At 51.1% G+C, this 15,070-nt stretch overlaps 1 protein-coding gene across 1 annotated transcript; it reads left to right on the forward strand.

Annotated features, from left to right (window-relative positions):
- Positions 1-248: 248 nt before the first annotated feature.
- On the forward strand, positions 249-14,472 carry RHOG (ras homolog family member G). The gene is made up of 2 exons (XM_008019971.3): positions 249-359; positions 13,245-14,472. Exon 2 carries the CDS (start codon positions 13,313-13,315, stop codon positions 13,886-13,888), a length of 576 nt encoding a protein of 191 aa, XP_008018162.1. The 5' UTR covers positions 249-359; positions 13,245-13,312; the 3' UTR covers positions 13,889-14,472.
- The last annotated feature ends 598 nt before the right edge of the window (positions 14,473-15,070 follow it).

Below are 15,070 nucleotides of genomic sequence, written 5' to 3' on the forward strand. Positions count from 1 at the left end.
CAGGATGGGGGGAAGAGGAGGAACGCCTACCGCCTAGAGTAGGGCCTCTAGGGGTGGGGTGGCCAGGAGGAGGCAGAGAGACCTAGACCTTGGGAGGCCTGACTTACTGGCCGCAGGGGCAGCGGGTTGGGAGGGGGAAAGTGGCGAGCCCGGGACTAGGCCGGGGGCGAGGCTGGGGGCGGGCCGGGGCTGAAGAGGGGGAGACCGGCCCTCGGACTTCCTGGTCGGGCCCCGCCCCACCCCGCCCCGCCCCGCCGGTCCGCCCCCCCCACTTCCTCCGGCCTCCCGCTCTCACTTCCTTCTCGAGCCCGGAGCCGCTGCCGCCGCCCCCAGCTCCCCCGCCTCGGGGAGGGCACCAGGTGAGGCCCGGCCGGGGCTGGTGGGTAGGGGTCCGGGGAACGGGAGCCCGGCCGGCCCAGGACTCGGCGCGGGCGCGGGCGCCGGCCCATGAGTTTGCTGGCGGGGGCCGCGGGCGGGAGCTTCTAGGCTCAGTCCAAGTAGGGCGGGCGCGGCCGGCCGGGCGGGGCGCGGACGGGGCCAGTGCGAGCCGGTGGAGGCTCGGCGAGGGTGGCTTCCCGGCGGCTGTACCGCCTCTCGGGAGCCGAGAGGGACCCCTGAGGTCAGAGGGTCCCGGGCTCCAAGAGAAGTGTCTCTAAAGTGGAAAAGCCCAGAGCTGGGAGATAGGACTCAGGTGGGGCGTCCTCAGAAGTTGCGGGGGGTGTTGAGAAGTGCATGAGGGGAGAGGGCTTCTGAGCTGGAAAAGGCACTCCCTCTGCTCTGGCAGTTGTGACACTTGTCGAGGTTAGAGGGGCGGTGTCTGGGGCCTCCGAAAGCTCTCTTCCTGGAAGATCCATGCTAATCCAGACTCACACTCGGGCTGCAGCCCCAAGGCCCTCTGCACTCAGGAGGACCGGGGTTAGGGTTGGGGGAGCCCCGCCGATCCCAGTTGTTCTCTATATGCTTGTTTTCCTGAGTCCCAACCTTACCTGGAGCCAAGCAGTAGGTATTTAGTGAGCGAACGCTGTTCCTACCTGACCAGATCCTGGCCTTGCTCTTTTGGGAGTAACTTGGTCTTGCCCTGTGACTGGAGGTAGAAGGACTCTCATTCAGAGGTACTGATAGTCCCTGACAAGTTTTTGTTGTGTCTTTTGGGGCCGATTGAGAACCATCTCCTAGTGTTCCTCTTCATTCTTAGTCCCTGAATTATACACATGCTCCTATCGTCTCCCTCCACGCCTTTAGTTTCTACCGAGAAATCCGCCATCACTCTCTTCTCATCCCTTTCAGTCTCTTTTCCTCCAAATATGCAGTCATACCTAGGCCTTGACCTCTCTTCACCTACCCGGCCCCATGTTCATCTCAGTCCTCTGCAACCTGCCCCATCCCTTCCCTTCCCAGCTCTGGCACCCACACACTTACACCTCCTTGCGTTTTCCATCACCCCTCATTCCTCTTGAACCTTCAGCCTGTCATCCTCTCTGTATCCTTCTCTCACCCACTTATCTCCAGCTTTGGAATCAGGATCTGTTGTTGAAGACTTAGTGAGTTCCAGAGTCTTTTCAAACCTCCCTAGCTTGGAGAGGCAGACTGCAGCCTCCCCGTGATAGAGATGGATTAAAGAGCTGGAAAGCGTGTGTGTGTGTGTGTGCGTGCGAGAGAGAAAGAGTGTCTGTGTGTCTACATCTTTATCTCTTACAGACAAAATAACTGCCCTCAGCCTTGAGAGGGCCCAAGGGAAACGAGCAAAATGAAGGGAACCTGCAGCGAGTGAGGTTGTGGTTAGGCAGGAGGAAGCAGTCTGTAGCAGTCAGGGTAGGGTAACACAGGAATAAGACTGGTAAGAGAGGCCCTGGGAAATCAAAATCACCCCAACCTGTGGTGCTTGACCAAGGGGCCAGGCCTGGAAGCCGGGAGACAGCCTGAAGGTCCCTGACTCCATTACCTACTAGTTCCAGCATCACCTGGTGGAAAGAATGGGACCAACTTGGGTGTGATGGAAATAAAGGGAGGAGGCAAAGGCAGGATTCTGGAGGAAAGACTGCAGCTGGTCTAACTTCGAACTTAACTGTTTTAGTTTTGAATTAAGAAGCGGTTGAGGCAAAGGTGTCTGCTCCTTTCCTGCTGCCTTTCGGGGCCTGCCTAGGCCGGGTACCCAGATGCCCTGGTCTGCATCAGGGCCTTAGTGACCAGGAAGCCCTCTGGAGTTCTACTGACCCCTCTGCCTTCAGGCATCCTTAATATTCCCCATCTCACCTAGGACCCTATTCCTTCTCCGGAATTCCTCCCAAATTTAACTTCAGTCCATCCTGGCTATGGAAGCTCTTGTTGTTTCCACTCTAGAGCTCCTTCCTCAAGCTTTTGGGGTGCATGCTGAGGATCTTGCTTCTATCTACCTCCTCCAGTCATCTGTATTCATTTCTCTCCACTAGAAAAAAAAGAGAAGTAGAGGGGAGTTAAGTGCTACAGCTAAATTTAAGGGCTCTCCCTGTTCCCCATTCTATCATCTTCCCATGTCACAGTCGTCCCTCTCCCATGAATTGTTATTCTTCCCGTCCTTCCCTTCCACCCGTCTTTCTTTGCATTTCTTGGAGGTACAGAAGTGTGGCTGCGGGAAGAAATCCCAGGGACCTACATAAAAGCCCAGTTTAGAGAAGGATGTGCATACAAGGCACTTTCCCAGCATCACAGCTTAATAAAAACCCCAGGAGTCCCAATTTCTAGGCTGGCAAACCAGTAGTCACTTTAGTATTCTGCGTAACTGAGCAAACCCACAGGGCTCTGATGGTAAAGACAAGATGGGTAGGACAGGGATTCTCCCAGGTGAGATCTGGTCCATTGGAAGTTTGAGCTAATTGCAAAAAAGGCATTGTTGGAAAAAATGTGACCACGGCGGGAGAGATTTTAATGGGAAAATATTGGGGGGTGAAGGGAGGTGGTGGCTGCAACCTAGGAGGCTACCACTAAAGTCTTGGCTAAACATGTCAAGGTTGTGACGTGAAGAAGGGGGCTCAGGCCCACACTGAAGACTCCTTCTATATATTGTAGACCCATTAGCAGTGAGGTCAGTAGGGGTCTGTGAGAAGAGCTGAGGAGGGAAACCAAAGACAAAGCCTGGGCCACCTCCCCAGATCAGACTGGTTTTCCTGTCCAGGGTCCAGCTTCCTCTTTTGTCCTCATTTCATATGGGGGGAGGGCATCTCTCCAGGAGCTAGAGGCCAGAGGAGGAGCTTCTCAGCTCGGGCAGGGCCAGAGTGGCTGACTGTTGAGTAATGTCAGTTCTAAATCATGAATGCACCAGGATGGGCTAGGCATGAGGGCCTGGGAACTTAGAAGCAAAAAGGGCTCAGATGTAAGTCAACCCACCCTTTGGTCCATTTTCTGAAGGAATAAACTATGGTGGGGTTGTCCTGAATGAGGTTAAAGAGATGGTTGGTCCATTCTCAGGCCGGAGTTAGAATCCTCACCTTCTCTCCTTTGTAGAAGTAGCATAAGGATGGAGGTTAGAAGACCCGATCCTTGTCCTAGATTTGCTACCAACTGTATATAAACCTGGTCAACTTGGTTTCTCTTGGCTCCATTTCAGCATTAAGGAGTTGCATATCAGTACCTCCAAAGGGGACAGTGAACATCATGGCTGTGACTCTTCCTCCCCCAAGAGACTCCTCATAGCAGTGCCCCTCCCTCTGGGCCCTCACGTCTTATCAGCCTCAATTTGACAGGTCTGAGTAGTCTCTACATATATATCTGTCCAGGGATAGAACTGTGGCCCTTTCCCCAAGCACAAGGATTGTTAGAGCTTGAGAGATAAGAAGGCAAAGAATGTTGGGGATTTTGCCAGGGGGTAGTAAGATGGAGTACCCTGTCTCCTGCTCCAGCTCTGCCTCACTGACGGTGGAAAATAGATGCCGGAGTTTCCTCCCTGATGTTATTTTCCCTTGTGGAAACCCCCTCAAGCCTTGGGCGGGGCTAAAGGGACTGGGTAGCCCTGGGTCTCTCTGTGGGTATTTTCAGGTGGGGGTGCCAGGATTGGGAGGATGGCACTTCTGTACAGCCTCATGTGAAATTAGCAAAGGCAAAGGAAGTGCCACTTCACAGGCCTTTGGTGGGGCCCAGGGACTGCTGAGCTGCTGCTAGGCGGGGAGGAGGAAGCCAGTGTGCACCCTTCCTCTGTGTTGCGTGGGGGAGGGGGCAGCTTCCTTGGCTCCCCCAGCCAGAGCCGTCCTGGTCCTGAGGCTCACCTTTTTTTTTTTTTGAGATGGAGTCTTGCCCTGTCGCCCAGGCTGGAGTGCAATGGCACGATCTCGGCTCACTGCAACCTCCACCTGCTAGGTTCAAGTCGTTCTCCTGCATCAGTCTCCCAGGTAGCTGGAACTGCAGGCATGTGCCACTAGGCCCGGCTAATTTTTTTCGTATTTTTAGTAGAGATGGGGTTTCACCATGCTGGCCAGGCTGGTCTCAAATTCCTGACCTCAAGTGATCCGCCAGCCTCAGCCTCCCAAAGTGCTGGGATTACAGACATGAGCCACGTGCCCAGCTGAGGCTCACCTTTTATGGAACACTTGGGGTGCTGGGACAATGAAGGAAGAAGGTTGGGAACTAGGACTTAGTGAAAGGGTCCTGGACTGCCCCTCAGACTTCCCAGCTACCACTGTCTCATTTCCTAGTGGGTGGCATCAACTCTTCTTTCCTTCCCTGCTGCAGTGTAGGATCCTCTCCAGGGGCTGAAGGATGAATGGCAAGAGGTGGAGAGTCCTCCAGCATGGATTTTTTTTTTCTTTTTTCTTTTTTTTTGAGACAGAGTCTTGCTCTGTTGCCCAGGCTGGAATGCAGTGGCATGATCTCTGCTCACTGCAACCTCTGCCTCCTGGGTTCAAGTGATTCTCCCTCAGCCTTCCGAGTAGCTGGGATTACAGTCACCCACCACCACACCTGGCTAATTTTTGTATTTTTAGTAGAGATGGGGTTCCACCATGTTGGGCAGGCTGGTTTCGAACTCCTGATCTCAAGTGATCTGCCTGCCTTGACTCCCAAAGTACTGGGATTACAGGCGTGAGCCACAGCACACAGGGGAATTTTTTTTTTTTTTTTTTAAGGCTAGGAACTGGGCTCTCTTGGGTTCTTCCCTGCTGATGGGGAGAAAGGGAAGAAAGAGACTCAGCCCTTGGCCTGGTCCCAGCCCCACACTGACCTCATGTCCCCCCAGCTTCCTCCTCCCAGCCCAGCTGCAGCCAGCTGCAGCCCCTTTGAGCCTCTTTATATCACCTCTCCTCTATTCCTCCCTTCAAAACAAACAAACAAACAAACTTGTAGAGCTTCAGAAGTCTTTCCAACAGTGCCCCTGCCCCTTGCCTTGTCTTTGACCAAGGGTCCTCAGATATTCCCAGTCTGTAGCCTGTCAGGACCACTTTTCCTTCCCATCTTTCTCATCATCTCTGAGCTAGATCTGCCAGCTTCACCTCTCACCCTTCCAGTTGAAGACAAGACAGTATAGCTTATGTGTTTATTATCCCAACTTGGAGCTCTTCAGGGTGAGTGAGAAAGAAGTTGGTTACTTTTGTCTTGTGTCTTCTGGTCATAGAGGTTCTTCCTTGTTCCCAGCATCAGAGTCTGTGGATTGATGGGGGAGGAGGGGTATGTCATTCTACAGCTTTTGCTCAGCCCTTCCCTGGGTTTCTGGGAATAAACAGAAGGTCAGACTACCCTCCCCCTGAAGCATCCAGTTAGTTCAGCACAATGAAGAGTACAGTCAGTGCTGGGAAAGGTAAGGCAGGAGAGGGGGTTGCTGTGATGTCCTGGAGAAGCTGGGGAACAGTACTGGGCCTGAAGGACAGGAAGGATCTGAAGGGGGGTGAGTTGCATTCCAGGAAGAGGAACTCCCACATGCAAAGACATGATTGCATCGAGTTCATTCAGTTATTTACTGACAGCTACTACATGCTGTGCTCAGCTTAGGGTGCTCAGCAAGGTCCAGTCAACCAGGACCTTGCCCTCTAGACACTCCCAGTCTAGTAACAAGAGATAAGATTCACATCAGCCTCTCCATGCCTGTGAGAGAGACAGCCAGACTTTGGATAGGATAAGTCACTTCTGACTTGGATAATTTACGCTTTCCTCAAAGAGGCGGCAATGGTGCATGGTTCCATATTACTACTTGATGTATTTTAGGGAAGAGAATATGGAGGCCCCTTTGTAGAGGATCAGGATTGGAATGGCCAGAGATGGATTGTAGTTATAATGAGGTTCAGGGAGGGCTGCAGAAAGGGAGCCCCATGTTAGGGAGGCAGGTTATAGAAGGCTGAGGTAAGTTCCTATCACCTCCACACTCGCCTATCTCTTAAGAGCCCGTTCCTCCCCTCCCCCACTCCCAGTTGGGACACTTCCCCTGCTGTAACAGCCACAGAGATCTGGCAATCAAGCTACTTCCTTTCCCTCCCCCATTCTGGGCCTGCCTGGGCCACACCCCAAGCTGGGCTCCAGGGACCACACTCAGACAGGGTTAGACCCCCATGGGCTATACTCCCTGCCAGAGCCAGGTCAAGCTGGTACTGGGAAGAGAGGTTTTTGCCTATTTCAGGCATAGCTTTTGCCTGTCATTGCTGTCCGATAAGATTCAGCATTGCAGTCTTGTCTGTTGTGGGGTGGGCAGGGAGTGTCCAATACTGGGCTTCAGAGAAGTGTCTCCATATCTCAGTAATGAGTGCTGGCACAAGCAGATCAAAAGGCAATGGTTGTACAGTCCTGTGTGCCTAGCCCTATACTTAGAGTTTTTTTTTTTTTTTTTGTCATTTAGTCCAGAGAAGCCAAGACTTCAGACTGAAGGGCATCCACAGCTGGGAAACTTACGTATGACTGTTGGAAAAGGAGAATCACACAGAGCCAAAGCAGGATTAAAAGGGGGGCCATGGGTGTGGTGGCTCACTCCTGTAATCCCAGCACTTTCAGAGGCCAAGGCAGGTGGATCACTTGAGGCCAGGTGTTCGAGACCAGCCTGGCCAACATGATGAAATCCTGTCTCTACTAAAAATACAAAAATTAGCTGGGCATGATGGCACGTGCATGTAATCCCAGTTACTCAGGAGGCTGAGGCAGGAGAATCGCTTGAACCTGGGAGGTGGAGGTTGCAGTGAGCTGAGATCGCGACACTGCACTCCAGCCTGGGTGACAGGTGGCCATGCAACAGATAGCCAAAGAATTCAGTAACCTTATGGAACTATGAAACTTACGTTAGGCTTTAAGGAATAAGGAAGATTAGAGAAGGGAGAGGGAATAGTAGCGGAGGGAAAAACAAGAGTAAAAGTTCAGAGGCAAGAATGATCCTGACTTGTTTGCAGATGACATTGAAAATCCCTCTGGAACAGGGAACTGGGAACTCACACTTGCAAAGTACCTAGATTGTGTACATATTATACATTAATGCACTTAGTCCTTGTAACACTGCTATGTGGTAGGTACCATACATTGCTGCTGCATTTGAAAGATAAGGAAATTGAAGCTTAGAGAGGCAAATCATCATAAGCTCAGGGTCACAGAACTGGTAAGAGGCAGAACTAGACTTCAAACCAAGTCTATATAACTCTAATACCCCTTACCAAATTGTGAAGAACTCTAAATGACAATATGAGGGACCAGGCATGATCTGAATTGGGACTAAAAAGCCAGAATAAGTCATTGTAATTTGTCTAATAATATACAGATCTGGCCAGGCGTGGTGACCCACACCTGTAATCCCAGCACTTTGGGAGGCCTAATCAGGAGGATCACTTGAGATCAGGAGTTCAAGACCAGCCTGGGCAACATAGCAAGACCCTGTCTCTACAAACAAACAAAAAATAAATAAAAAATACAAAAATTAGCCAGGTGTGGTGGTGCCTGCCTGTAGTCCCAGCTACTCAGGAGGCTAAGGTAGGATGCCTTGAGCCTGGGAGGTTGAGACTAAAGTGAGCTGTGATGGCACCACTGTATTCCAGCCTGGGCAACAGGCTTTTGTCTCCAAAAGAAAAAACAAAACAAATCAAAACAGATCGGCAACCACTGATTTACTAAATAACTTTTTTTTTTTTTTTTTGAGACATGGGGTCTTGCTGCGTTGCTCAGGCTGGAGTGCAGTGGCTACTCACAAGGACAATAACCTTGACTAGTGTAGCACACTACAACCCTTCACCCCTGGGCTCAGCCTCCCTAGTAGCTGGGACTGCAGGTGCACCACTGAGCTAGGCTTAATGATTTTTTTTGAAAAAGCCACTTAGTGAATAAGTCATCGTTGAACCCCGCTCCAGGTAGGTCACACTCCTGGTTTGGCCACCTGCAGCGCTGACATCCCTTCTTCCTATTTGGCGCAGTTTAGACTCTACCTTTTAGCATATGCCCTCCTGAAATGGGCTATGGGAACTTAATTCAACCCAGTTCAGGCCAAAGGAGTTCAGAAAGAAGAGTTGTTTTGGGAGAGAGGATAAAGGTCTGAACTAGACCTGAGTAGGGAGGACTGGGCTGATCCCCCACCACAGACACAGGCATACTCAGTGCTTCCTGCCTTCTGGGATGAAAGGCTTTGCTCCTGTCACCTCCTGTGTGCACAACACTTCAGTTTACAAAGCGTATTCATTCCCATGGTCAGGTTCCTTGATGCTGCCCGTGAGGCTGGGAGGGCTACTATTATTACTTCTACTGTATAGATGAAGAAACGGAGGCTCCAAGAAGGGCAGTAACTTACCTGATCAAGGTCACACAGCTGGTAAGGGGTAACTTGAAGACTGTAAGATGCACCGTGGAAAACACAGGGCTTTGGGTCACAAAACTGGGTTTGTGTTCTGGCTGCCATACTAACTAGCTGTGTGATGTAGAGTTACTTTTACTGCTCTGAATTTGTTTCCTCATCTGTAAAATAGGAATAGTACTGACAGGTTGTTATAAAGGTCAAATGACATTAATAACATGCAATCTATAAAGGCTTATACCATATGAGGGCTTTTTTTTTTAAATCTAGGGTCAAGGTCAGCAGATAAAACTCAAGACATCAGAGTCAGGTATCCAGTACTTTTGGCCCTATTCCACAGTGCCTTTGCTCTGCTTGTTTCTGGACAGTACCATACTCATCATCCTTTTCCAGTGTCAGTACCTGTTCCCTTCCCAGCCCAGAAGCTACCCTGTCCTTTCCCCTCTCCTTTGAGAGCTGATTTACTGATTGCTAGTTGATAACCACCTCCTTAGAGAGCTGTACTTCCAGTTTCTTGGGCCTTGTGACAGCCAGCCAGAGTTCCCTCCTTGTCTTCCTGCCTGGGCCAGCCCAGCGCTGGGCTTTTCAGTCAGACTGTCAATACCCACTCCCCTGCTCTGTGTGGAACTGAAGATTGCAGGCCCAGGAGTTCTGCTTTGAATGTCAGGGCTTCCCACATAATCCATTGGGCACAAGTAATGCCACCTGCCTCCAAGGAGCTTTAAGTCTTAGTTCATCTACCTAGTGCTCTTGTAACAACCATTGTAATCTCCAATTCCTGGATAGGAGAACTGAGGCCCAGCAAGCGTAAATGCCTCAAGCTTGGTTGTAGTGAGTCAGCAGAACTGGGCTTAGAACTTAGGTCTCTCAACTTCCAGTCTGAAGTCTCTATTCGACTCTCCACTGACCTAGAGGGTCCTTATGCCCTTCCCTGACCCACACTCTGAGGGTCTCTATCTGAATGTCTTGAGGTTACATGCACATACATATGCACACGCACACACACACACTCATTCATGCAAATAGGATGGAAATATTTTTTAATGTGAACCAGAGACACAACTTCATAAAGTGAAATCCTTTCTTTCCCAGCTGATTCCAAGGGAAACTGTACCCTGGGAGGGAGCTGGGACCAAGCCCTGGGTCCTTTGCATTCCCCCATACCACGAAAGTTTCTTTTCCACTTCCCAGTGGGGATTTTCTTCTCCACTTGTCATTGATTTTTGAAGCTTCTGAATCAGTGGTGAGAGCTTAGGCTGCAGGGGTAAGGGGTTCCCAGACCAGGGTGCAGCCTTGCAGTATAGCAAGTGAAATGGAGAAAATGGGCTAGTGGTGATGGTGCTTGGGTGGAGCCAGGGATGAGGAATACTCAGGGATTTGGTTGTGTTTAAAACAGGGCTCCCCCCTCTCAGGGAGCAGGCCCTGGTTGTGGGAGACAGTCAGGGAAAGGAAGTCACATATTGACCACCAAGAGTCCCCCATGGCCAAAAAGTAGCTGATGAGAGAAGGACCCTTGCCATAGCAGTGTAAATAATCGCAGGATTTCTGGAAGCTTTGCTTCAGAACTCAGAAAAGCAGTTCCTCACCCCAAGGCCCTATGACCTGCAGAGGTGACCAGATGTTGGCTGGAGCTGGGACTCCTCATACTTACCCCACTAATAAATACAGCAGCCCATTTATTGGGCACTTGCTATGTGCCATACCTCATGCTGGACACCTTCTATACATTATTAACTCTTACCTTTTTTTTTTTTTGAGACAGGGTCTTGCTCTGTCGCACAGGCTGGAGTGCAGTGGTATGAACATAGCCCACTGCAGGCTTGACCACCCTGCAATCAAGTGATGCTCCCACCTCAGCCTCCCAAGTAGCTGGGACAACAGGCGTGTACCACCACACCCTGATAATTTTTTCATTTTTTGTAGAGTCACAGTTTTGCCATGTTGCCCAGGCTAGTCTCAAACTCCTGGGCTCAATTGATCTACCTGCCTCGTTCTCCCAAAGTGCTCGGATTACACTGTGCCTGGCCTCATTTCATATTCTGAGCAATTGTAGTGCAATAGGCAAGATTATCCCCATTTTACAGATGAGAAAATTGAGGCTTGGGGAACAAATATATTGCCAAGATCACATATAATTAGTTGGTGGAACTGTGATTAGAATCCCTGCCAGTCTTAATCTAGCATCTATGTTCTTAATGATGGTATTTTCTACCCAAGAGTCTGGAAGGCTCTAAAATCTTTCAGAGGTGGCCGGGCGCGGTGGCTCACGCCTGTAATCCCAGCACTTTGGGAGGCCGAGATGGGCGGATCAGGAGGTCAGGAGATCGAGACCATCCTGACTAACACGGTGAAACCCCGTCTCTACTAAAAATACAAAAAATTAGCCGGGCACGGTGGCGAGCGTCTGTAGTCCCAGCCACACCAGAGGCTGAGGCAGGAGAATGGCGTGAACCCGGGAGGCGGAGCTTGCAGTGAGTGGAGACTGCGCCACCGCACTCCAGCCTGGGCGACAGAGCGAGACGCCGTCTCTAAAAATAAAAATAAAAATAAAAAAATAAAATAAAATCTTTCAGAGGCACATGCCAGGGTCTCAGGAAATGGACAGAAGATTGAGGGGAAAGTCAAGTTTTTGTCTTACTCTTGACTTCATCCTTCCTAGTTGGGCTTGAAAGATTTGCTCCAGGCCGGGCATGGTGGCTCATGCCTGTAATCCCAGCACTTTGGGAGGCCAAGGCGGGCGGATCACAAGGTCAGGAGTTCAAGACCAACCTGACTAACATGATGAAACCCCATCTCTGCTAAAAATACAAAAATTAACCAGGCGTGGTGGCAGGTGCCTATAATCCCAGCTACTCAGGAGGGTGAGGCAGGAGAATCACTTGAACCCAGGAGGCAGAGGTTGCAGTGAGCCAAGATTGTGCCACTGCACTCCAGCCTGGGCAACAGAGCGAGACTCCGTCTCCAAAAAAAAAAAGATTTACTCCACCCCACCAAGGACCTTGAGAGAAGATACTAATGTCTGGGAGCCTCAGCCTCTACCTCATTCATCATAACATACCCAGACCCCAGTCCAAATCCCAGGTTCAACTGAATCTCCAGTAATCCCTTGCATTGAATTTGCTGTACTGAATTGGCAACCAGAGTGTGCACGGCCAGATAGGGTTTTCAGTACTTATAAGAATGATGGGGTGGCCAGGTGTGGTGGCTCACGCCTGTAATCCCACCATTTTGGGAGCCCGAGGCAGGTGGATCACCTGAAGTCAGGAGCTTGAGACCAGCATGGCTAACATGGCGAAACTCCATCTCTACTAAAAATATAAAAATTAGCCGGATGCAGTGGCGTGTGCCTGTAGTCCCGGCCACTCAGGAGGCTGAGGCAGGAGACACTTGAACCTGGGAGGTGAAGGTTGCAGTGAGCTGAGATCGCGCCACTGCACTCCAGCCTGGGCGACAGAGTGAAACTCCATCTCAAAAAAAAAAAAAAAAAAAAAACAGATTTCCCCCTTGCCAGAATACCCTGGATTGGGATAGGGCAGCTCTCTGAAGAATTGAGCCCCTTACTCAGCAGGTTTCTTACTGTGCCTTTTGGTTTGTACTCAGTAGCCAAGATACTAGGTTTGGAGAGGGCAGGGTGGGCCCTGAGTTCAGAGAGGTTCTACCTATGGCTGCATCACAGAGTGACCTGGAACAGCTGTCCTGTGCCAGAACCCTTTCCAGTCTCCTGGTGGAAAGTGTCCATATTTAGTAGAGGATCTAGTGGATCCCTAAATTTGTGCACTCTCCTTTTGTGTCTGCATAGCCTGGAAAATAGCTAATACTGGCCAGGCGTGGTGACTCACACCTGTAATCCCAGCACTTTGGGAGACCAAGGCAGGCGGATCACAAGGTCAGGAGATCAAGACCATCCTGGCTAACTCGGTAAAACCCCGTCTCTACTAAAAATACAAAAAATTAGCTGGGTGTGGTGGTGGGCGCCTGTAGTCCCAGCTACTCGAGAGGCTGAGGCAGAATGGCGTGAACCCAGGTGGCGGAGGTTGCAGTGAGCAGACATCGCACCACTGCACTCCAGCCTGGGTGACAGAGCGAGACTCCGTCTAAAAAAAAAAAAAAAAAGAAAAGCTAATACTTATGGATGAGGCACTGTTTTAAATGCTTTATGTGTATTATATAATCCTTATAATGACTCAATGAGGTAGATATTATTTTATCCTCATTTTACTGGTAAGAAAACTTAGGCATAGAGAGGTTAAGCAATTTGTTCAGGGTTACACAGCTAGGAAATGCAAAACCAAGATTTGACCTTAGTTTATCTGGCGCCAGAGCTTATGTGCTTTCTACCACATTATACTGCATCTTTGCTCGGTCTCAGGGCCTTTCATTGTGTATCTTTCTGATGACTGTCTTGATGGGACTTTGGGATAGTGTCAGGTTAAGGGAACAGGAGCCGGTTTCCCTTTGTGTGCCCTTATCTTTTCTTCCCAGTAGGCAGAGGCCTCCCTAACCAAGAATGTCCCCTTTCATCCGTCCACAGGTCACTGCAGCCAGAGAGGTCCAGAAGAGAGAGGAGGCACTGCCTCCACTACAGCAACTGCACCCACGATGCAGAGCATCAAGTGCGTGGTGGTGGGTGATGGAGCTGTGGGCAAGACGTGCCTGCTTATCTGCTACACAACTAACGCTTTCCCCAAAGAGTACATCCCCACCGTGTTCGACAATTACAGCGCGCAGAGCGCAGTTGACGGGCGCACAGTGAACCTGAACCTGTGGGACACTGCGGGCCAGGAGGAGTATGACCGCCTCCGTACGCTCTCCTACCCTCAGACCAACGTCTTTGTCATCTGTTTCTCCATTGCCAGTCCGCCTTCCTATGAGAACGTGCGACACAAGTGGCATCCAGAGGTGTGCCACCACTGCCCTGATGTGCCCATCCTGCTGGTGGGCACCAAGAAGGACCTGAGAGCCCAGCCTGACACTCTACGGCGCCTCAAGGAGCAGGGCCAGGCGCCCATCACACCGCAGCAGGGCCAGGCACTGGCCAAGCAGATCCACGCTGTGCGCTACCTCGAATGCTCAGCCCTGCAACAGGATGGTGTCAAGGAAGTGTTCGCCGAGGCTGTCCGGGCTGTGCTCAACCCCACTCCAATCAAGCGGGGGCGGTCCTGCGTCCTCTTGTGACCCTGGCACTCGGCTTGGAGGCTGCCCCTGCCCTCCCCCACCAGTTGTGCCTTGGTGCCTTGTCCACCCCAGCTGTGCCTTAAGGACTAATTCTGGCACCCCTTTCCAGGGGGCTCCCTGAATGCCTTTTTCTCTGAGTGCCTTTTTCTCCTTAAGGAGGCCTGCAGAGAAAGGGGCTTTGGGCTCTGCCCCGCTCTGCTTGGGAACACCGGGTATTCTCATGAGCTCATCCAAGCCAAGGTTGGACCCCTCCCCAAGAGGCCAACCCAGTGCCCCCTCCCATTTTCCGCTACTGACCAGTTCATCTAGCTTTCCACACAGTTGTTGCTGCCTATTGTGGTGCCTCCTCAGGTTAGGGGCTCTCAGCCATCTCTAACCTCTGCCCTCGCTGTTCTTGGAATTGCACCCCCAAGATGCTCTCTCCCTTCTCCAGTGAGGGAGCCACAGAATCCTGAGAAGGTGAATGTGCCCTAACCTGCTCCTCTGTGCCCAGGCCTTATGCATTTGCTGACTGACTCAGCCCCCATGCTTCTGGGGGCCTTTCCTACCCCCATCAGCATCAATAAAACCTCCTGTCTCCAGTGGCCCCGGCTCCTCCCTGTGTGCTGGGCATTAGCGGGTGGGCATGGGCTAGGGCTCCCCAGAGACTGGGAGCCTTTTGTTTCTTCTAGTAGACAATAGGCTTCATTGTGGTCCCCTCACCCCCCAATTTCCCTAACAAAGCTCTAGGCTCCCTTGGAGGGGGCAGTCTTGCTCTGGGGCCCAGTCACAGATGCTATAGTGGACTCAGACACAAAACTTGAGGAAAGACTTCCTGATCTTAGGACTCAGAAAGGGAGAGGTTGAGAGCCATTAGCCTAAAGGCAGATGCTCTCACAGTCATGCATCTGAGAGCTGTACCTCACATCACCAAGAGGACAGTGCTTTAACAGGAGTTGGAGTTTGAACCCAGGTCTCTGCCTCAACTGAAGACTTCCAGGTATCCTAGCTTGCAGTCCTAGAATCATTACAGATAGCTCAGTCACTCCTGCTCACCAAAACAGAGGCTTAGACCAGCCTTAGGAGACTCCAGACCTAAGAGGGATTGGGGGGATGCTGCTAGGAGTCATACCCTGCCATGGACTTACTCCCTCCCCACTCTTGAGCCTGTTTCTCTCCCAGTTCCTATCAAACAAGATGAGC

Source organism: Chlorocebus sabaeus, chromosome 1 (genome assembly GCF_047675955.1).
Source record: "Chlorocebus sabaeus isolate Y175 chromosome 1, mChlSab1.0.hap1, whole genome shotgun sequence".
Classification (NCBI taxonomy): Eukaryota; Metazoa; Chordata; class Mammalia; order Primates; family Cercopithecidae; genus Chlorocebus; species Chlorocebus sabaeus.